At 47.8% G+C, this 20,360-nt stretch overlaps 6 protein-coding genes across 6 annotated transcripts; 3 read left to right on the top strand and 3 right to left on the bottom strand.

Annotated features, from left to right (window-relative positions):
• Positions 1-6,915: 6,915 nt before the first annotated feature.
• LACBIDRAFT_323858 (uncharacterized protein) lies at positions 6,916-9,099 on the bottom strand (the record flags this gene model as incomplete). Its single annotated transcript, XM_001876771.1, has 4 exons — positions 6,916-7,058; positions 7,306-7,339; positions 7,465-8,784; positions 8,845-9,099. The coding sequence occupies 4 exons, from the start codon at positions 9,097-9,099 to the stop codon at positions 6,916-6,918; spliced, it is 1,752 nt and encodes a 583-aa protein (XP_001876806.1).
• A 374-nt stretch (positions 9,100-9,473) lies between these two features.
• LACBIDRAFT_323857 (uncharacterized protein) lies at positions 9,474-10,763 on the bottom strand (the record flags this gene model as incomplete). The annotated part of the gene is made up of 3 exons (XM_001876770.1): positions 9,474-10,269; positions 10,329-10,471; positions 10,530-10,763. 3 exons carry the CDS (start codon positions 10,761-10,763, stop codon positions 9,474-9,476), a joined length of 1,173 nt encoding a protein of 390 aa, XP_001876805.1.
• Positions 10,764-12,688: 1,925 nt separating this feature from the next.
• LACBIDRAFT_312069 (galectin) lies at positions 12,689-13,230 on the top strand (the record flags this gene model as incomplete). Its single annotated transcript, XM_001877207.1, has 2 exons — positions 12,689-12,726; positions 12,795-13,230. The coding sequence occupies 2 exons, from the start codon at positions 12,689-12,691 to the stop codon at positions 13,228-13,230; spliced, it is 474 nt and encodes a 157-aa protein (XP_001877242.1).
• Positions 13,231-13,532: 302 nt separating this feature from the next.
• LACBIDRAFT_312068 (uncharacterized protein) lies at positions 13,533-15,029 on the bottom strand. Its single transcript, XM_001876769.1, has 7 exons — positions 14,785-15,029; positions 14,602-14,723; positions 14,463-14,545; positions 14,239-14,403; positions 14,142-14,181; positions 13,826-14,077; positions 13,533-13,770 (listed from the first exon to the last, which is right to left on the bottom strand). The coding sequence occupies exons 1-7, from the start codon at positions 14,974-14,976 to the stop codon at positions 13,686-13,688; spliced, it is 939 nt and encodes a 312-aa protein (XP_001876804.1). The 5' UTR covers positions 14,977-15,029; the 3' UTR covers positions 13,533-13,685.
• Positions 15,030-15,568: 539 nt separating this feature from the next.
• LACBIDRAFT_312067 (uncharacterized protein) lies at positions 15,569-16,382 on the top strand (the record flags this gene model as incomplete). The annotated part of the gene is made up of 5 exons (XM_001877206.1): positions 15,569-15,705; positions 15,761-15,942; positions 16,002-16,122; positions 16,183-16,274; positions 16,330-16,382. 5 exons carry the CDS (start codon positions 15,569-15,571, stop codon positions 16,380-16,382), a joined length of 585 nt encoding a protein of 194 aa, XP_001877241.1.
• Positions 16,383-18,996: 2,614 nt separating this feature from the next.
• Positions 18,997-19,918, top strand: LACBIDRAFT_312065 (uncharacterized protein; the record flags this gene model as incomplete). The annotated part of the gene is made up of 4 exons (XM_001877205.1): positions 18,997-19,059; positions 19,117-19,355; positions 19,413-19,613; positions 19,675-19,918. The coding sequence occupies 4 exons, from the start codon at positions 18,997-18,999 to the stop codon at positions 19,916-19,918; spliced, it is 747 nt and encodes a 248-aa protein (XP_001877240.1).
• Positions 19,919-20,360: the final 442 nt, after the last annotated feature.

Genomic DNA, 20,360 nt, shown 5'->3' with positions numbered 1-20,360 from the left:
CTTGACTAGGATATTCTTTGAACACAATTTATCTACCCAAATATTTCTAGTCACAATATTAGAGGTCAAACATTTTCTATCAAATCCAATGATATATTTTCTTCCAAAGGCCAAAAAAAAACCAGCCAGAGGATCTATTAGCCTGGATAATTTTTCAGGATTTCCTAGCTAATAGCTTGGTCAAGGTGGGTGACTGAAGTGGATGTGACGTTTATTAGGCTTGAGCATGTCGTCGCGTTGTCAAGGGCTCGTGAGGAGGGGAGGTTGGAGGGCAGAAGGGAGGCCATCGATGATGAGTTTTAGTGCCTAGTATTTTACAGTCAATGTAGCATCTATTTGTAGTCTTACTTACATATTCACTAAGTCAAGGGCGAAGTGCTCGCCCTTGACTTGTTGGAAATGATTGTGGGAATTAGATATTAGACGCTTATGAAGCGAGCTCAGCTTGCTTCCGTAAGCATCATCACGACATGCGAGGATGATGCTGCACTGGAAAATATGTTGTGCTCCGCGACACAGATTCAGCCGAAGACGACATCGCCATTCCACAAGCACGCACGGTCACTCTTTCAGCAAACCACCGCTGTATTCAGCAAACCCCACGCTCACCTCAGAAGTCATGTCGTTTTGCCCAACCTGCTCCTTCCTATCACTGGAATCCTAGTCCTCAGTATGACCTAGGATACTTAGACGATGGAATTCAGAACCCCCACAGCGCGGAGCTTCCATCAGCGCAATCTTCAGACATGGCTGCGAAGGTGGCTTCTAAGTGATATCCAACCTCGGTAAGTATTAGTGCCATCATCTTGAGCTCAATTCTCATCGATCGTGCAGGATGCGCCTCTACAAGAATGGTCTGGGAAGACCAAGGAAGACCCCAGCTTCTGGGAGGAGTTTTTATCAGAGGTATTGAGATTGGAGGGCTGTGGCGACTCAAGGCAGGGGACCTGTATGTCATGCAAAGGGCCGTGTGGTGTGTTTCAATGTGTCGACTGCCTGGGCGGCAGGCTGGAATGTTCGGAATGTTGCTTAGCAAGGCACAAGTACCTTCCGCTTCATATTATACGGGTATGTCCATCTATACTTTCATTGTTGGCCTGGCTTTGATTGTTTTATTCGAGCAGAAGTGGAACGACGTGTATTTTGAAAAAGTTTCATTAAAGTCTATCGGTTTATGCGTCCAACTGGGCCACATCAATTCTTCTTGCGTTCTCCCAGTTCCTGGCCATCAAGACTTCATCGTATTACACACCAACGGCCTTCATTACGTCGCCGTGGACTTCTGTGGTTGCAATGAGCGGATACCGCATCGTCAACAGCTCTTGCGATGCGAATGGTTTCCTGCAACTGTCTACCAGCCCCAAACCTGTGCAACATTCCGACTTCTGGAGCTCTTCCACGTCATTACTCTAACGGGGAAACTTTCGGCACACGAATTCTACAAGTCACTGGAACACTTAACGGATAACCTTGATATCAATATTCCCAAGGTGGATGTTCCCTTTAACCTCATGTTTCGAATGCTGACACCCTTCACCAAGACGCGCTATAGGGCACTGATGAGAATGATCAGAATGTGGTGTCATTTGAAATTCATGAAGCACACAGGTCGGGGGAACTTAGTTAATGGTCTCATTACTACGCAATCTGGTGATCTAGCGGTTGCATGCCCTGCGTGTCCGATGCCTGATGTTAATATACCTGAGGATTGGAAGGACGTGCCGTTGGAACTAAAGTCAGTTTATCCATGCCGTTCCAAGATGTGCTTATCAATGGATAGCAGGTTTCTTTACCTCCTGATCGTGGCATTGGACGCCAACTTTCGTCTGAAGAACTTGATGCGATCAAGTGTTGCAAGGGATCCAGGTTTACATACCAGCCTGGCTTACTTCCCTGACGACGAACCATATCGGAAACACATCTTGAAATATGCATCCCAAAAAGACGTATGTGATTACTTCGTTCTTATCTGTCTACGAGAAGGGCTGAGTGATGTGCAGATAAGCACCTGCAGTGGCTTCAAGACACTGGCTCATGCAGAAACAAAGTTCTCGGGAGGAATGCGCTCGACCGGCATGGGTATGTGCATTTGCGCTCGACATGAATTTGTCCAAGCGAATGGGGTTGGTGACCTCCAGAAAGGTGAAAGGCACATTCTCAGGCTAACCCTGCCTGTCACACGACACTCACGGTTTCTTTCAGGTATTGCAACATGGACTACATCTTGCTTGGTGCGCTTGCACCGATTGCATTACTCAGTGTTTTCGTCTCCTACGACATTGCTTGTCAATTCAAGGTCAAGTTCCACAAGCGGATGGTTGAGTTACCGAAGGATGTCCATATCCCCGACAATGTGTCCATGGATTGGGGCATCCCCAAGTGTCACTGCCCAATGCATAAAGTGCCTTGTCAGGCACCGCACTCGTTGAATCTAAAACCAGGGGTTGGTCGAACGGATGGGGAAGGTATTGAGCAGAGTTGGGCGGAAATGAATCTGGTTGCGAACAGTACGAAAGAGATGGGACCAGGGTCACGCCACGACACCCTCGACGACCACTTCGGACACCACAACTGGCGCAAGAAGGTTCGTTTGGGTAAGTTTCCTCACTTTCTCAGTTGTTTTCCGGCTTGACGAACTCTTTCGATAGGCGTAAGTTTACACACTCGGTTACTCTTGGCGATACCCGAGCAGAAGCGCCAACAAAAGATTTTCGAAGACTTCTCTGCATCGTTGCGCGATGAGGCATTCGTGCCAAGATGGACAAAAATGGTGGAGGAGTGGGAGAAGGACCCATCCAAACCAAACCCTTACATGTCTATCGTTGCTCGTAAGTTTATTTGTCTCTACTCCTTGTGTCAAATTATTAATTATTGATAGACGCTTCTCAAGATGACGTGAAGCGGCAGTTACTACTGGAGGAAAAGGAGTCATTGAAGGCCAGCATTCCCCAAATTCACGACACAGGTCCCACGTCGTTCATTACCATGGGCCTTTTGGTCGAAGACACTCAGTAAGTAATTTAACATATAGCCGAGATCTTGCTCACTCTGTTATTGTGCTTAGATGACGGATCGCCTGGGATGCTCGGGCGGAAGAAGAAATGACATTAAACCAGAGCAACGACATCCACCGCCGGCGGCTACTCCTACACCGGCAGCTCAAACAATTCCGCAATTTACAGGCTGTCTACATGCCCACGGCATCTTTGATGATGGCCTAGTATGACGAGGCACAGAAAGCCCTGCCAGCCGAGGAACGCGCTCGAGACTAGTGTTCGCAGGTCCAGTTAAGTCCAGTTTTTTACCTCAAAACGACGCAACTGGCAACCGCAACCGGTCTAGACCGATCCAAATATTGAGGGACCGCAACCGGACCGCTTTGGACCGGTCCTAATCGGTCCACAACGCGAAAAAGACTGGTCCAGACCAGTTGCGACCAGTCTTTTGTTGTAAAATTTATTACACCACAGAAACTAAATATTACCTCACGTACATTGCATACATAGATAGATATTTTAATTCTCCGTAGACTGATTAAAAATCTAAGCAATTCCGTCAAGATTTGACTGAGGTAGGGCGAAAACAGAAAGGATGTACATTTGAATCACATGTATAAAAATGTTTTTGGCCATATCTCAACCAATTCTTGACCGTTTTTGATGATTCAGGGACCGAAAATTAAGTAAAATGTGCACGAGTAAGGTCCAGCACGTGATGGGACAAAAGACCGGTTGCAACCGGTCTAAACCGGTCTTTTTCAGTTTTTATATATTTACAAAAACATGGCAACTGGCAACTGCACTGACCACAAATGTGGGCAACTGCAACTGGAAAAAGACTGGACCATGGTTCAGTCCAGTTCAGTCCTATGTATATTTTCAGTCCTGTAGACTGGACCTGCAAACACTACTCGAGACGAAGTCGAGTTTCATTTACTCTGGCTGCCTTCCGCTCTGCCTGACGACCACAGACTTCACAACTGCCATGCAAACCTCGTCACTATCGAAACCAAACTACGCCAAGCCCAGTGCTACGACACCCTCGAGAAAATCCGAAGTCTCCAACGTGGCTGCCTTTCCTTCATTGGCTTCCGCAACCGTAACATTCGTGGCCAAAACCCAAACACCAGAGCATCGGAAACCATCATACGGGTTGAGACAAAGTGCATGGCCCTCGCCGTCAAGTATCGCGAAGCGCGAGCAGCGTTGTTCAAGCTGATAGGACCGGGGGCTTGGGAGAATGAGCTGAGGGAGCTGTCGCACAAGGATTTGACCACGCCAGATGGGACCGAGATCAGCATCGAGGATCCAAACGACATAATTGGGCCTGATGGCCGCCAAGTGAGCAAAAAGAAGAGATTGATCATCAAGTGCAAGTTAGGCAAAGGTTACCGCACTGTGTCCTGGATTTGGATGCGTGCCCCAGCAACAGGAGATCAAACAGATGCAGTGCTGCACGAAGGTTAGTAGAGACTGATCTGTATGTTCCAGAGGCTGATTTTCTTTTCCACAGCTGTGAGGATAGAGTGGGCCAAGGCACGAGCGCGTTATCTTCGTTGGTCTGAAGAGGTGCAGTTATTAAAAGAGGAGATGAGGAGGGTCCGTAAAACTCTAGAGTGGGAGGCTTGACAGTGGGAGGGTCGCACTGAGCCCTTTACAGCTGATGCCGCTGCGGTAGAAGGTATCAAGGCGTATGCTATGTGTCAGACGCAAGTGCGGAGGGATTTGCTGAACCATTTCACGAGGATGTGGGACAAGCCCCTGGTACCTGTGGTGGATAATGAGGATAGCGGGGAGGCGCCTCTCACAGCCTTGGACCCTAGTCTTGAGATGTTGGTGGAGGAGGAGGATTGAGGATTCGGAACATGAGTTCATGCGCGATCGGGCTGTTCGGGCAAAAATTATTGTATTTATATGTGTTTGCTGGGAGCTTCCAGCTGATCTGGTTATTGCCAGATCTCGTCATCTGAACATGGTAAGTCGCATCCAGCTATTCCAGTCAGAAAGAAGTGGGGGAATAGGTCTTGGCCCATTTGGTTATATTAGTAGATTTGTTTTCCAATGTTCTGTGATTTTTCCAACAGAGGAACTTGGTGTTTCGTCTACTTTTATATATTTGGAGGGAAACAAGAGATTGTTGATATATGTTTACCAAAAGCCCCCCAACAAATCCTAGGCCAAAGCCATGTGCCAGTGCATGCTGCAGACCCCTGGCTTGAATGCATGGTAAATGGCAAAGCATTAAGTGCAATAATGTGGGTGAGTAGGGCAACGACTACAGCCAAGGGTGGGACCTAACACACTCTCCACTTTTAGGTGCTGACATCTCAAGCGAAGCTATTTACCTGTTTGGTGGTCGGCATGTCCTGGACATGTACGTAGCACGCGACCCCATGTAGGTGGAGTGATTCATATTTATCAGGAGCTTGTATTGCTGGTACGGTGGCATCCTCTTTCAACATGCTTGCTCCATTTGTCTATGAGGCTGGAGAGGAGGCGCTTTGCACAGCGATGTTGACCATCAAGGACAGCATTGCGGAGGAGCAGGACTCCATGAATACGGAATTGAAAGACATGGTGTGTTCAAGGATTTCAGTAGATCATTTGTGGATTTGTTGAAAAGCGTCTTTGTGGTAGCTTTGCCCCCGTGTGGCCTAATGGTAGGGCTACTAGCTTTCCATCCTCTGGCCTGTTGGTGTATCACATCTACAGATGTTGTAAATTGACATGGGATTGAAATCAGAAGGTACCCACTGAAAGCATAATGTAAAAAGAAGAGCAGGGAGTGCTTTAATGGAGATGTGGTGCAGCTGCAGAGGGTTGTTGACTCTGTTGACGCCGCATGGTCTTAAAACACTCGATACAGTCGGCAACTAGCCTTGATCCTGCCTAAATCATCACTATTTGCGCCAAATTTGCGCACAGATCAACGCATTGCAGATTCTACTTTCTCAACAAGGCGATCTCCTCTCAAGCCATTTGTGCAGAGTCTTAATGGCATTTGGGTACAAGTCATCTCGAAACCAGTCATTACGATATGTAAACTATTGGTGTGTTGATACAGTCGCGGACAAACAAAGACAACAATTTCAGTAGCTTGGGAAGAAATGAATATTTTGACAATCTGACTTCAGATTCGAACTCAGGATGCGAAACTACGTCCAAAAACACCCCTCCAAAATTTTTCCCACAAGGGATTGGGTTGGCCAAAATTTTTGACAATTTTTGTCGTTTTGTTGGGGTCTTCAACAGGTCTTGGGACCCCCCCTGGCAGGCTCCCAATGCCGGTGGTCATTTAAAAATTGAGTGGCACTTGCTAAACATTGTAATTCTGATCAGAAGTTAATAATATGCATGTGTTGAAGGTGGGGAGGGGAAGGGGGTCAACAGGCCAGGGTTCATTTAGGGTCTGTGGGGGTGGGAAGACCCTGAGTTGCCATTTTAGGTGATTTAAAATCATTTTTTTCTGCAAGAACAGTAGTGTTTGGAAGTCCGGTCTCGTGACTGGAAAAAGACCGTAACCAGACCGGACCAAGACCGCAAAAGACCGGACCTGCGGTTACGGTCTTTTATTTTTGAAATGTAAAGACCGCAAAAAAACCGGTTAACGTGAACCGGTCTTGACCGGTTTGGACTGGTCTTTTATAGCCCCTTAAATACCCTTTAAAACGCACCCAAGAACGTACGATTTGGTAAAAAAACGAGAGAGATATGAATTAAAATGTAAATTACTTTTGGGAATAATAGATGTACCAGACTTATTTTATAGAAGCACCAATTCCTAACGGAATTTAACGTTCTTGGGCTCGTTTTGAAGCTATTAGAGATGTTAATAAATTTACCGATTCATAATTTTAAAATATTGGCCTAAAGACCGGTCATAAACCGGTTAAAACTGATGCAGACCGAAACCGGTCTATAGACCGCAAAAAACCGCAGTCTGCGGTCTTTTTGCGGTCCGGTCTGGTCTTTTGACTTCTGGGGAAAAGGCAGACCGGTTACGGTTACGGTTAACGCCCCTGGGCATCAAAAAACCGGACCGAACCGGACTTTCAAACACTAAAGAACAGCTTGTCAGATTTTCCCCAAACTTCAGGATCAGATACAGAATTGAAAAAGGAGTCGATTGCGCTATTTTTCATAATTTTAAGGGTTCATTAAGGGTCCGGCCAATATTTTTGGGCTAAAATTTCCCATTTCATCGATTTCGAAAAATCGGCTCGTGTAAATCAAAGCGTTGGGTCCTAATCTCCACGTTTCTGCAATAAAAAGTAATATTGAGGGTTGTGCAGGGTCCCCATCTCACAATCACCAAAATTGTTGTCTTTGTTTGTCCGCGACTGTAGTTCTGTGGTAGTAGCCCAAGGTCTAACTAAGGCTTTGTCAAGATGATCTAGACTTCGACCGTAACAGGTGTTTGTTAATCACAACGTATTTCCATCCTGCTCCTCTCCTGCAATCGTACCATGGCAAATGTTTCAAGCAGGCATTCCGCCTCATCCCACATTCTTGCGGTTTCTGTTGCGTTCTCAGGATCGCCATCTGTCGAGTCCCGCCAATCATCCGCAAAAGTGATCGATTCGATTCTGGGGAAAATATCGGAAAGAAAAGCGGCAACTTTGGGTGGGGCATTGATGGGAGAGTCTGCGACAGATAGGCTGGTCAAATTATTGTTGAAGAAACCAGGACTTAACCTCAGCTGGGTATTTTGAGCGTCAAAAACGATGCCTAGGTACGAGAGCTTAGAGCAACGTTGTGCAAAGGGAATGAGGTCCTCCGTTTTTATGATTGATGATCTTGGCCATGGAGACATATTGCCAAGTTCGAGGCTACGTATGTTGGGCCAGGCATCAGCTAATCTGTTCACTGTGTCACTCGTAAGTTGAATGCCAAAAGCAGGCTGGATATCAACGGTTTGAAGATTTGTGAACACAGACAAAGCCTCGAGTCCAATGTCAGAAATGAGTGCTTCTGGGGGTTCCAAGGCATTGCCCGACTCCTGCAAAGTAAGTGCTTCCAATGACGGATGGCAAATATGGCGACTGATGCTACTGAAGAGTTCCCTCCACTGGCGAAGATAACAAAGATCCCCAACCTGAATTTCGAGATCCTCGAGGGGACTAGAGGATAGGAGCTGCACAAAAGCAATCACAGCATTGATCGTCCTACAAGAGATTGATAAACTTTGAAGGGCAGGGTAACCACTAGTGGGGATGCGCGTAACGATCGGCAAGTGTTGATTGTCAGCGCGTGTCACATCTTGCAGGGAGTTAAGAGAAAGTGTTTGGAGGGATGGGATTGTTGCGAGATGCTCGAGAGCCTCTTGCGTCAATCCATTGACCGTTAGAGACTGAAGGCAGTTCCATTGGCAAATGGCAGAAGAAATACCCCGTCGATTTTCTTCATCGGAGTTGGAGGATTGGATATAGAAAGTCAATTCTTTCAGGGCTGGGCAAGAGTTAATAAGACCAGAAAGGATGGAGGGGGGACATGCATGGTCAAATATATTGGATAGAAAGACGGATAATCTGGTGAGTTTGGGAGAGAAGAAGAGATAGATGCACTGAAACATCGACCATTCCACTTCTTTGGCAAGGTATCCATAACCCCACATAAGGTCTTCAAGATTTGGAAGGAGGGGCCTCATATGCAATGTTGCCATGCCTAGGGCTTGCAGAGCCCCAATGTCAACAGAAGGCGTTGAGTCCACACGAAGTTTGCGTATTCGTTGGGCATAAGATGGCAATCTTGTCAAGTCAGAGAGTAAGATCGGCCTGCGCAAACACTTTGGGTCGGAAAAAATCAGAATGATTCCACTAAGATATATTTGAATTCACAAACGTACCAATATGTGAACCTGGCGGGACCAATCCTTTGCCTTCATCTCAAACAGGTCGGACGGCATCGTGCAGAGAAGCGGACGCAATCCATCAATCTCACGCCAAAGGACGTCGAGAGCTGGCCCTTCGAAAGCACGACATGTGAGAGCAAGGGATGCCAAAGTCGCCGACCGTTGACGTAGCCGCATTTTGCAGTCATGCCTCAAGACGTCGCAAACCAAGCTAAAGAGCTCGGGAACAAGAAGGCACCGATGAACCATTGCTTTCGCTAGAACTTTGTTGATAGTATTTCGAGATGAATTTACTCAAGTTGAAGTTGAACACCTTTGACTTTTGTTTGAGTTCAAGAGGTTTGTGGCTGTACGAGCTGTATCGATTAAAATAAATCTCGAGAACTGGGATGGAATGGAGTAGTCTTTCCGCTAACTCTGGGGCCTTAGATTTAATTTCCATTAGATTCTGCGCTCTCTCTCTGACTCTGTGAGCATCAAAATATTACCCCTTGAAAGTGTCAAAGCCTACTACTCAAATCCGTCCAATCGAAGGCAACTCACTTCCTTACAGCTTTCGTTCATTGTTTCTCCCCTCCTTCACAATGCAGCTCGAGCTCTGAATTAACCTGAACGATCTGCAATCATATACAACCAAAGAAGTGGTCGGATAGACGCTTGCGTGTTGTCTCCGCATGCGTCTTCAGTAGATCCAATCCTGCAGCTCTACACTCCGGCGTAGTACCCTTCTTCAGTTCCTCGTCGCCACCAAGCTGGTCTCTCAAGCACGTCAACAGCGCCAAGATATCAGCCGAGTTGTAGCCCAATATCCTCTTCCAACCCACCGCACTTACCCAACGCCTCTCCCAGGTCGCCACGCATGAGCGGTGGGCATCGACTGTGCATGCATCCGACGCATGGGGCAATTCGAGCGGCTTCAGCCTGAGCCGCTCCCAGTAACTGACGAGGGAGCAATACCCAGATAACAGGCGCATAACCTGTCCGTTGTTCAGCTTCGGGTCGACACGCAGCTGCGTCCCGCCACCTTCTGGTGTGTGAGTTTGGCGGTCGAGCATGTCCTGAACGTGTACGTAGTACGCGACCCCGCGTAGGCTGAGCAATTCGTGTTTATCAGCAGCTTGCATTGCTGGTACGGATGGTGTACTCTTATGATACACGCGCTCATTCCACTTGTCTACGACGCTGGAGAGGAGGTGCAGAATGTTGCATTGCACAGCGACGTCCACCATCAATGACAGCGTTGCGGAGGAGCAGGATTCCATGAATGCGGGGTTGGACGACGCAGTGTGTTCGAGGATTTCCGTGGCCCACTTGTGAATCTCCTGGAAGGCGTATTTGTGGGATATGGTAGCCAGGAGTATAACGAACTCTGCGCCCGTGTGGTCTAATGGTAGCGCTACAAGCGTTCCATCGTCTGGCCTGTTTGTGTATACATATGTTCAAAATTGATATAGGATTGAAAACGGATAGATACCCACTGAAAATATAACGCAAAAAGAAGAGCCCGGAGTTCTTCAACGGAGATGTCGTGCAGTTGCAGAGGGTGCTCGTCGATGGCTCCCCGACGACCCTCCAGAAGGTCGGCAAAGGTATGAGATGTTGATAACAGTTCTTTACGGACCTACAAAGTTCAATTCATAGTTAGAAATTGCATACATAACATCGTGAAAAATATTCACCTTGAAGAGGATATTGTCAACCCTCACAACGCAGTCGCCGTCCTCCTTGTAGTATTCTGGGTCACACACCAACCTCGCTCCAGCAGAACCAGCTTCTTCCTTCTTCCTCTCCTCTTCCTCGTCTTCGTCTACCCGCTGTCGTTTGCGAGGCCTTGTTTCCTCTTGCCGATCCCGGGCTTCGCGAATGGTACTGTCATCGACGATGATGAATCTCCTCGTGCTCTTTGAAGGCATGGTTTATCTCTGCTGGTAGTTCAAATGAGGGAGGAATGCAAAATATAAATTCACTCGGCTGGTGAGAGGGCTACAGCATGGTCTCGGACTCCATTGTTCTGACTTTGGAAGTCGTTACAAAGGTCGAAGCTCGGTAATTGTTGTGGGTAACCGGGAATTAGTGCGCCATGTGTCGGAGTTTTCTAATTCGGCATCTCAACTTGTTGTGGACGTTCCTATCAAAATTGCCGTCATAATTAAGAGCAACCAAAGAGTTTTTGGTTACAATTTTGGTCCCATCCAGGGTGGCAACCTGGTTGCAACAGGTGGCAATGGGAGTTCCGGCGTGATTGTAGCCAATTTTGGGCTAAAAAATGGAAAAATAAAGAACTTTCAACGGTTAGCACTGGTTAGAATGCCGATTCAATGCCGTCCCAATTTCGGCTGGTTGTGACAAAAGAAATAAATCTCCGACATGACTTGCACTCAAACCACAACATACAAAGCAACCTCAAAGAATTCCAAGGCAGTTAGACGCTCTGAGCTCTCATTCGACTTTGCGCCCCGGTAAGGAAAGTATCTTTGCTATAACAGCTATACTCATTGTAAAATTAGCTGTAGCTACCCAATAGCTACCTTCAAATATTGACTGGATACTCGTTTTCGGAAACATCTTTCCTCACCCATGGAGCAACACTCATTAACTTAGAGTGACAAATACCTCTGTGTAGGCCAGCAATACGGCTAGAGAATCCTGCGTTGCTGCAGTGACATCGGACACTCAGTCCTGCATCAGATTGTTATCTGTGTCACCAATCCCGCCATACCCACGCTCCGTGTGAAGTCTCTGGAGGTTCTGCAGTCAAATCTCTAACAGGACGCCCTCATCTGTAAACCCTTCCCCCCCTCCCTCGAGGATTTTCTGGCTAAACTGAGGCACAGAAATGTGACTTCCTCACTTAAGATCTTGTGCGATTGGAAAAAGACGTTTCTTTCTCCATTCCGTTCGTCTAGATTATCTCAGATAGGCCAAGTAATTTCCCCCCCCCCCTTGAATTGCTGGACTTCTTCGTTCTTCCTCAAAAAGCGAGCATTCTATTCTCGCCTTCAAAGGATCTCGGGCCTTGTCTCAACCACGACCTCTGAATCTGATCAAAGAATCACCATCCATTCGTCAATCGCGAAGTTTCTTGATGGAGACGTCTTGGACCTATAGAACATACCGTCTGGAGTGGCCCACGACAACCTCTGAGAAGGTTTGCGAATGTAGGGCTCAATCTGCATTTGTAAGTGAAGTGATCTTTGCCGTCATGGCTATATTTATCGTAAAGTTGCTGCAGGTGAACCGCCACTCTAGCCCTGATCATGGAACGACACCACGTAACTAATACTCTGCTGACTGATTCATGGCCTTGTCAGTTACATTCAAATTATCCCAATTTACGGTCCACATAACGTCCCAAGAGACTCTATAATCAATTTGACATCTTCAACAGTCCGTTCTGAACCTACCGCTCGACGTCTCTCTGGCCGACATTGGGCTCAAAATATTGACCCTCCCCCTGCCTCGATCTTGTGCGGTTACGAGACATCTTGCACACCCTTTGTCCTTTTATTCACCTCAAGTCATCCTAGCCGTGTCAGATGATTTCATCTCCACACCCTGGGTTCCGCCGTCTTAAAACCAAATCTTCTATTCTCGTTGTCAGAAGTTTCTGGCCTTTGACCGTTTGACCGCTTCGGCCGACGTGGACTCTGCGAATAACGCCATTTCTCCTTATCCTGACACCACCTTTCAAACAAATGACTTCACCACACGCTAGAGGAAAAGAGAATGGCGTGTGCATATAACGGCGGAATTAGTTCTTGACGAAATAACGAGCGAAGCGGACTTAAAATCTGTGTTAGGCAAGACACCTGCGACCGTATAAAAGGATGCTGCTTCAATGTCCCAATCTCTAGACTCCTGCCAACGCATTTTGAGGTGGGAGAAGACGGGCTACTCTCTCACAACGTACTCACCTTTCGTCCACAGATCTACAATCAACCCAGCAAATCCAATGGTCTTCTACCTCCTTCCCATCAGACCGTCACCTTGAAAACACCATTCAAGGCTGAGAACATCATCGTCTTCCAGTCCGCAAAACTGGACTTGACTCCCAGCACTGGCCCGGGTATCGACAACACCGCCGTCAATATCCTCGATGCTGCCGGCGACGTCCTTCTCCACGTCAGCATCCGTCGCGCGGAGAACGCCATCGTCTTGAACAGCAGGCCTGCCAATGGCGCTCGGGGTACTGAGGAGAGAGTACCACTCAAAGGGCTGTTCGTCAATGCACCCAACACGACTATCACTGTCTACGACCACGGTGATCGCTTCCAAATCCTGATCGACTACAAAACCGTTCACTACTACGCCAAGCGGATCCAGGCAAATGGTACTGCCATCTTGTACACTATTAACCCGGGCCAGATCTCCGTTCTCTGACACTTTGGCTGTCACCACGTATGACTCCTTCGCCAACATCATTCCTAACGGTGCTTAAGATGCAGGTGTGGACGAGTATCCTCTTGTTTTTGCCTCAATGCTGAAAGAAATCTTCTAATCAGTGGTTGTAAACATGCTGCTGGCGAAGTTCAGAGCGTTTCTGGAGCCAATGTCGGACATGTATTCCTAGTTATAGTTTGTGATGGATTCAACGGTGATCAGTGTTCTGTCCGTGCTTGGGTCACTTCTATTAGGCAAGGTGGATGTCAAGATCGCAGCTGTCCAGCGAAGTGGTCAAGGATCTAAGCAACATAGATAGCAGTTGTACCCCAAATTATATATACACTAAAAATTACATACGATTTTGATGATGAAAGCGAGAGTCTATGGGTATGTCTACGAAAAGGGATATCCGTTCATTGCGCAATGTCGAAAGAAGGCAGGTTCGAGACTGGTCATAGTGCTAACGAAGTCATGGGCAAAACAAGCAACGAGAGTATCAGTGCGAGAGAGTTGATTGTAATGGTTGTACTTGAAGATCTATGGACAGGGGAGTTATTATGGGGGTAAGGCGAAAGGAAAGAATGGATCATACGTTTTCGGTGGAGTGGCGGTTATTTTCACGTTGATTAGCGCCAGGAAGCCGTCCGTGGCGTTGAATCCGTTGACGCCGACGGTAATATTATGGTTTACGGCGTCGTTTGTGTTAGCTAGATATCCAGTCAAGTATTGTATATCGCTTTGGTAGGTGTAGTTGGCGAACGACGTTGACCCTGAATATGTGGTTCCATTTGTCAGGTTTGCGGTGGGGATTACGGATTGTGTTATGTTTCCTATTAGCCAGTCCCTAGAAAGAGCGAGAAGACTTTGTTGAGGGATGGAGGGATGGAAGAGGAATGAGTGAGACGTACCTTCCAAGATTATATCCGTTTGGAACGATGTCGTGTTGTTCTGCGCCAGGAGATGAGCGTCTGATAAATTTTATATGGAGAGACGCGAATAACTCACGGGCGATGGGCATCTCATATGACAGGGCTAAAAATATCGCGCCTGTGTTCGCAGAAGGCCCATCCTGTACCCAGTACCGAAAATGGTTCCCTCCTTGCACGGTCTCCTTGCACGTACCCAGCTGTGGGTCGCCGTAATTCCATCGCATCACTGCCGTCTCGTTCTCTGTTCCAGCATGCCGTCAGACAAAGACGATTTGAAAGGAAAGGGGCTCTAGCGCTCACTGCTACCATTCCCGTCCCCTAGATTTGCCCCTTGGTCCGAGCCAGAATGTTGCCCCAGGCACTCTCCGGAAAAGCCAAATGACCTGCGTCGTAAAATGAGCAAAACAATAGATGACACCAGGAACGGAAGTGGACGGACGTAAAATAATTCCTTAATCCTCCATTGAGTTGTGCATCTATTAGAACGTTTGGGTCCGAGTTTCCAGATATAATGATGTTTATGGGCTCTCCCTGGCCCTCCGGATATGTGCCTGATACTTGCTACATTAAATAGGGTTATTTAGGCTAAGACAGAAAAGCTTAAAAGTCGAGGTCAACGTACAGTTAGAAAGCTTCCTCCTGCAGATAATGGATTGGCAAAGCCTATTGCAGGGACATTCCGTGTCGAAGAGGACGATGTGCGGCGCAACATTGGAATCCATGTGGGTAGGACGAGCTCGGCGAAGGTGGGTGTGCATGCTAGTAAAAGGAGAGCGAGAGTAACTGCTGGTAGTCGTGGAGTGGTCGAGGTCATCTTCCAGGACGACGAGGACGAGGGTTGAGAAGGAGAAAAGGAGAGAAAGCGATAGGCTTATAGAAAGCAGAGGAAGAAGAATCCAGCGCCCGTCGATCGTTCATTGTATTTAGGGATTACGTAACTTATATTGTCCCTTCCATTCCGCATCAGCGCTTAGCCAGACTTAGCCTCCGTTGTCGCGCGTCGGGATACCGTACTGGCGAGTCGCGATAACGAAGTGTATATGTAAAGAATTTTTTTATATTCAATGGCAGGGCGGAACAGAGAAAATCAACCCTTGCAGATCCCAACACTCGAGCTCCGACCGCGTCGGATGCACTTGTCCGTTTCGAATACGCTTGGCACACTTTCGACGTGGTCGCAGAGCGTTGAAGGCGGTCATGCAAAGCCGGAGGTACATATACATGCGTCATGAGGTCGCTATTCAAGTGACAGTGATCATGATACTAATCTTATTCCGCTCGCTTCTAACGTTTATCGGGGTCATATGAGCAACGTAGGGCACGTCCACATCCATCAAGGAAGGTAGATTGGATTTGCATAAATATGCAGTGAGGAGTCCACATACTATGTGCCCCAACGCCCCGCGATGTTCTCCAAAACTGCCCTGTTATTGGCGATCAGCGTCCTCTCCCATTTCTCGGGGGTAGCTCTCGGGTCACCCACCCTGGAAGCGAGGCAATCGGCCGACAATATCGTCTACGTCACCAATGCCGCAGCGTTCTGGTACGTCTCTTCAATTAACACCGGAAGCAAAGGCGTCAGATCTAACGCGGGTTAGTATGATCATGCCTCGGACCCCACACACCAACATCGGGGACAGCGAGCATCCGGGCGGGATGCAGACATACTGTTCGCCAAGTGGGAAGTACGACTCTTCCCAAGGCCAGCTGTCCGCAAACTTCTGGAGTAACATAGAATTTAAGACGGGCACGAGTTCCCGCGGAGCGAGGTTTGCACAACGTTCGTGTCTCTTGTGATTAGGGTGTCTACAAGGCTGAGGGGTTGAACGTTGTTGACAGTGACAGGGTGCATTCGACCAGAGACACTGGATCGACTGAACTCCAATGATGGTGGAGGGCAATATGATTCAAGTGGTGGAGCTGGGGGGCTTGGAAACCCACAAGGGAGTGTCTGTCTTGGGTACGTGAATGGGGCGTCCTTTGTCATGTAATGTCACTGAATACTTGCAACTGTGCCCAGGTACAACCACTACGTTGAGCTCGTTGAGCCGGGTGATAGACGCGCGTGCATCAAATGTTGTGATAACTACGACGATTGTCCTTTGGACAAAGGTTAGTGGTATCTTCCATTGCCGAATAAGAATACTCACTTGAAGGTGAATGATAGACACTCAAGGATGCCCCAATGTTATTCAAGGCAACTACTTCGATTGTTGGTGAGGTACATGAAAATTTCGACCTGCTCTGTTTGCATGCTTCCTTGGACATTGGAGACGATCTTTCGGACTTGGTAACGATCTTGTGGACTTGGTTATGGCTAGGAACAGTTAAACAGTACGATAAGCAACGGACGGACTTACAATTCATTACATGTGGAAGGTCAATCAGTAAGCTCGAAAGAAAAAGAGTGAGCCAGCCAGCTTTGGATCACAATCACACGAAGCTAGGCACTCAAATGGGACGATCTTAAAAGTATATGCCGCATGGACCATGCATGGTATTATGAGATAAACGATACATTCACAGCACCTCAGTCCAAGATCTCAATGTCCCCGTAAGGTTTCGCCCTGAAGTACGAGTCGTCGAAATGATGGACACGGACGAAACCGTCCTCTCCTCCAGAGGCATAGGATGTCCCTCCTGGGTGCACAGCAATCCTAAAGGAACGAAGAAACGTCAGAAGAGCCTTCGAGAAACAACGCAACTCACGTATTGATAGGTCCGAAATGGCCCTTTACACGACCGATTTCTTCTTCAAACACCTTGTGCCAGAACCGTGTTTCGAACTTGCCCTGTCGAGCAGATGTTGTCGTTACGTTCATGGCTTCTTGACCACCGCCAAGCAGAATCTACGAACAAAGGTGTCAGCTATGCCTTTAGATAAAGTCTGAAATCACTGACATATGGCCGATTGGGCGCCAGTGAGGCGCTGTTCAGAGGTGTTTCAGTATTATAGGTTTTGATGACCATCAGGTTTTTTGTGTCGTGTATCTGTCGGAACAGTTAGAAACCAAGTGAAAAGCCTGAGATCGATGAACACACACCCGTGCAGCCTTATCCTTGCTACTTGTAATGCAATATGCCCTATCCTTGCTAAGCTGCAGGTCCGTGACCACATCGCTGTGTGCCCGCTCGTTGTTGTCGATCTCCTCTCCAGATTTTACATTGAAAAGCGCCACTTTTCCGGATTCGTGCCCAGTGATGATGACGTTGGGTGTTAGCGTGAAGGCGCAAACGGTGGCTTTTGATCCGATGGGGTTGAACATGTACAACGGTTCTTTTGATTCTATGTAGGAGATCAAAGTCAGAAAAAAACTGCTGCCAACGAAGGGCTCTGTGGGGATACGCACGATTGGTTCCATCACCCTCTTTGTTGATGTTGAATACACGTATTGCGCACTGGTGCCCCATCCGCTGCTCAGTGATACATACGACCTGTGTTCCCTCCTCATTGAACGCTACCCGCTTGACGGCCGTTGGAAACTCCCATGTGTAAAGGCACTTGCCAGTCGACACTGCCCACAGTCGTAAAGTGTTATCAGCGGCACCAGATATCATGAATCTCGACTCCGCTGTAGAAATTTGTCAGAATCGCTTCAACGAACAATAAAAGAAAGACAGCGTACGATCAACATCCAACGTCCACACAGATCCATTATTGCCTGCGTACGTCCCCAACCGCTCTCCGTTATGCGAAAACCACACATTGATAACGTTGTCCTTCGAGCACGTAAATAGCAAGTCACCCTCTGCGTTGAACTTGATCTGCGTCAACGATCGTTCGTGACCTGCAAAATAATTGATAAATTTGAGTGCGCCTTATCGGCCTTTCCTTTGCTGCGAACCTTGTAAAAGTATAGGCCTCTGTGTAGTGTATCAGCTTTTCAATTCCTTGGTGAATTTACTTCAGAAACTCACCATTTTTCGATGGTAAGGACGGTTTTTAGGCCCTTGTAGATGAAGGAGGGGTGATAGAGTTTTGTGTGCACGTGGGGTTCCTAATTTGGGTTTGAACCCTCTCAGTAGTCAGTACACCTCTTGGGCTCTCTTGGGTTCTTCCCTTCAAAGTTCAGAGGAACTTTCATGGCCAAAAAGCAAAAGCTCCGCAAAAACTATCCATATCATTCAGGCCAGGGCATGTCCGACTTTCAAGTGCTGGGAGGGATCATCAATTCAAAGGTGTGCTCTTGGATTGCCCCACAATGCGGCCAGTACTTATTGACGCACCTCAAAATCAAGCAAAGAGCCCTTCAGTGATCCAAAGACGTTTCTCACATTCCCGCCTCGTTTGAGCAGCACTCTCGGACCGGTATTTGCCTATTCTCCGACAGAAGAGCTCCTTCGACTCATATATATGACTGACTTCTTCTCGACAAAATAATAGATAGATGGCATAGATGACTTGTACTGGGCATACGCGACACAAGCGTCTCCTTTTGGGCAACTGCACGACAATCTCCAGTCTCCTCTAACTCGTTGCAAGGGCCAAAAAAGTGGACGGGCGACGCGTCCTCTCTGCGGAAGCTTAAGATCTTGTATTACGCCTCTTGGCTATACAATGACAGGTCCGAAATCCGAGAACTGTTGACTCACCCAAAGCGGAATTGACCTCGGGCATCGGGCAGACACCACATCGATGGCCTTTTACTAAGAATATACTTACCAACGCTTCCTACGTTGTAGTATCCCTGGCACAATAATTCAATCGGTGTTCTTGGCCAGCGTTACGTCTTCGTCAGCTGCAACAATGTTTTTGGCTTTATAAACCCTCCAGTTCAACCACTTCAACATTCAACGCACCCGATCACAACCCAACAACAGCTCCAATAACAGCATGCCTTCCTGGTTAATCACTGGTACAAGCAGGGGTATTGGCCTCAGCATCGTCAGCGATCTCGTACGTCCTCACCACCACTTTGCGTGCGCCTTTCCTGGACTAACATATCGTTTCTAGTTGAAAGAGGAGAATAACTTTGTCATCGCCACCGCGCGCGATATCAGGGCCAAAGGCCTCCAAGAACTCGCCTCGAAATACCCCAAGACCCGCCTCGCTCTCATCGAGCTCAACGTCACCGACGTCGCGAGCATCGAGAAAGCCGCGGAGGAAGTGGCAACGCTCCTTCCCAACGGTCTCGACTACTTAATTAACAATGCGGGCATCATGCCACAGCCCATGACTTCCTTCGAGGACCTGTGCGCTCCCCTCTACTGACTGTTTATATATTCAACGCTTATGCTACATCAATCTAGTGACTTGAAGCTATTCGCAGACGAACTCAGCTTCAGCACCATCGCCGTTATTCGAGTGACTTCCGCATTCTTGCCCTTGGTGAAGAAGTCCGCTGTGAAGAAGATCATTTTCATCACATCTGTCCTTGGGTCACTCGAACTTGGGGGCTCGTGGCCATTTATCACCAACTCCTACTCTATCTCCAAGGCGGCCTTGAACATGTCGGCATCCCAGTCTACTGTCCGTTCTACTGATACTTTCTCTGACGTTTTTATTCAACAGGCTGGCTCGAAAGTGGGGTGCAGTCCTCAAGCACGAAGGCGTCACAGTTGCTCTCGTCCACCCAGGTTGGGTACAGACTGACTTGGGCGACGAGATCAAGGAGTGGATGGAGACCTACGCTAAGAACAGTCCTCAGATCACTACTGCTCAGTCGTCTGCGGGAATTTTGGCAGTCGCGAAGAAAGTAACTATTGATTCTACGGCTTCCTTCTATAACTACGATGGTAGCAAGCTTCCTTTCTGAGTCCACTTGCCTTTCTGAGTCCACTTGACCTGTACTCTGATTCGGACAATAATATGTGTGTACTGCCCCCCAGTCTCCCTAACTAAGATTATCCGCGCCCGGACTCGAAAGTCGATCGTGAATGGCGGAATGATAAAGAAGCGGGCGTAGAGTTGGACTGTTTTGCGTAAGCGCGGACTTTGATCTCGAGCATGCATGGCTAAGATGGTGAGAATGGATGGACCCTGAGAACATCGACGACAGTATCAATGGGACACGTTCCGACACTGCCGACGCTGCCAAAACTACCAGTGCTTCCAACGCTGCTGCTGGTACCGCTGACTCTCCCAAAGGAATCATATCCCCAATATGTTTTTCCATCGGGGCTGCCGTGGTGGCCCTCGTTGGAAGCAACACTCGCTGCTGGGTTCTCCACGTTCATCGAAATAGGAATTATTCGGCG

This window comes from Laccaria bicolor, genomic scaffold (assembly GCF_000143565.1).
Source record: "Laccaria bicolor S238N-H82 LACBIscaffold_4 genomic scaffold, whole genome shotgun sequence".
NCBI classification, from domain to species: domain Eukaryota; kingdom Fungi; phylum Basidiomycota; class Agaricomycetes; order Agaricales; family Hydnangiaceae; genus Laccaria; species Laccaria bicolor.
This window is presented reverse-complemented; position numbering and strand designations above follow the sequence as displayed.

Excerpts from the sequence above, each read along its gene's own strand:
- LACBIDRAFT_312068 (XM_001876769.1), bottom strand. The coding sequence starts at position 14,976 with ATGACCTCGACCACTCCACGACTACCAGCAGTTACTCTCGCTCTCCTT. Across the intron at positions 14,182-14,238 it reads ATATGAGATGCCCATCGCCC|AACAACACGACATCGTTCCA; the intron begins GTGAGTTATTCG and ends CTCCTGGCGCAG. Across the intron at positions 14,078-14,141 it reads AACGGATATAATCTTGGAAG|GGACTGGCTAATAGGAAACA; the intron begins GTACGTCTCACT and ends CGCTCTTTCTAG.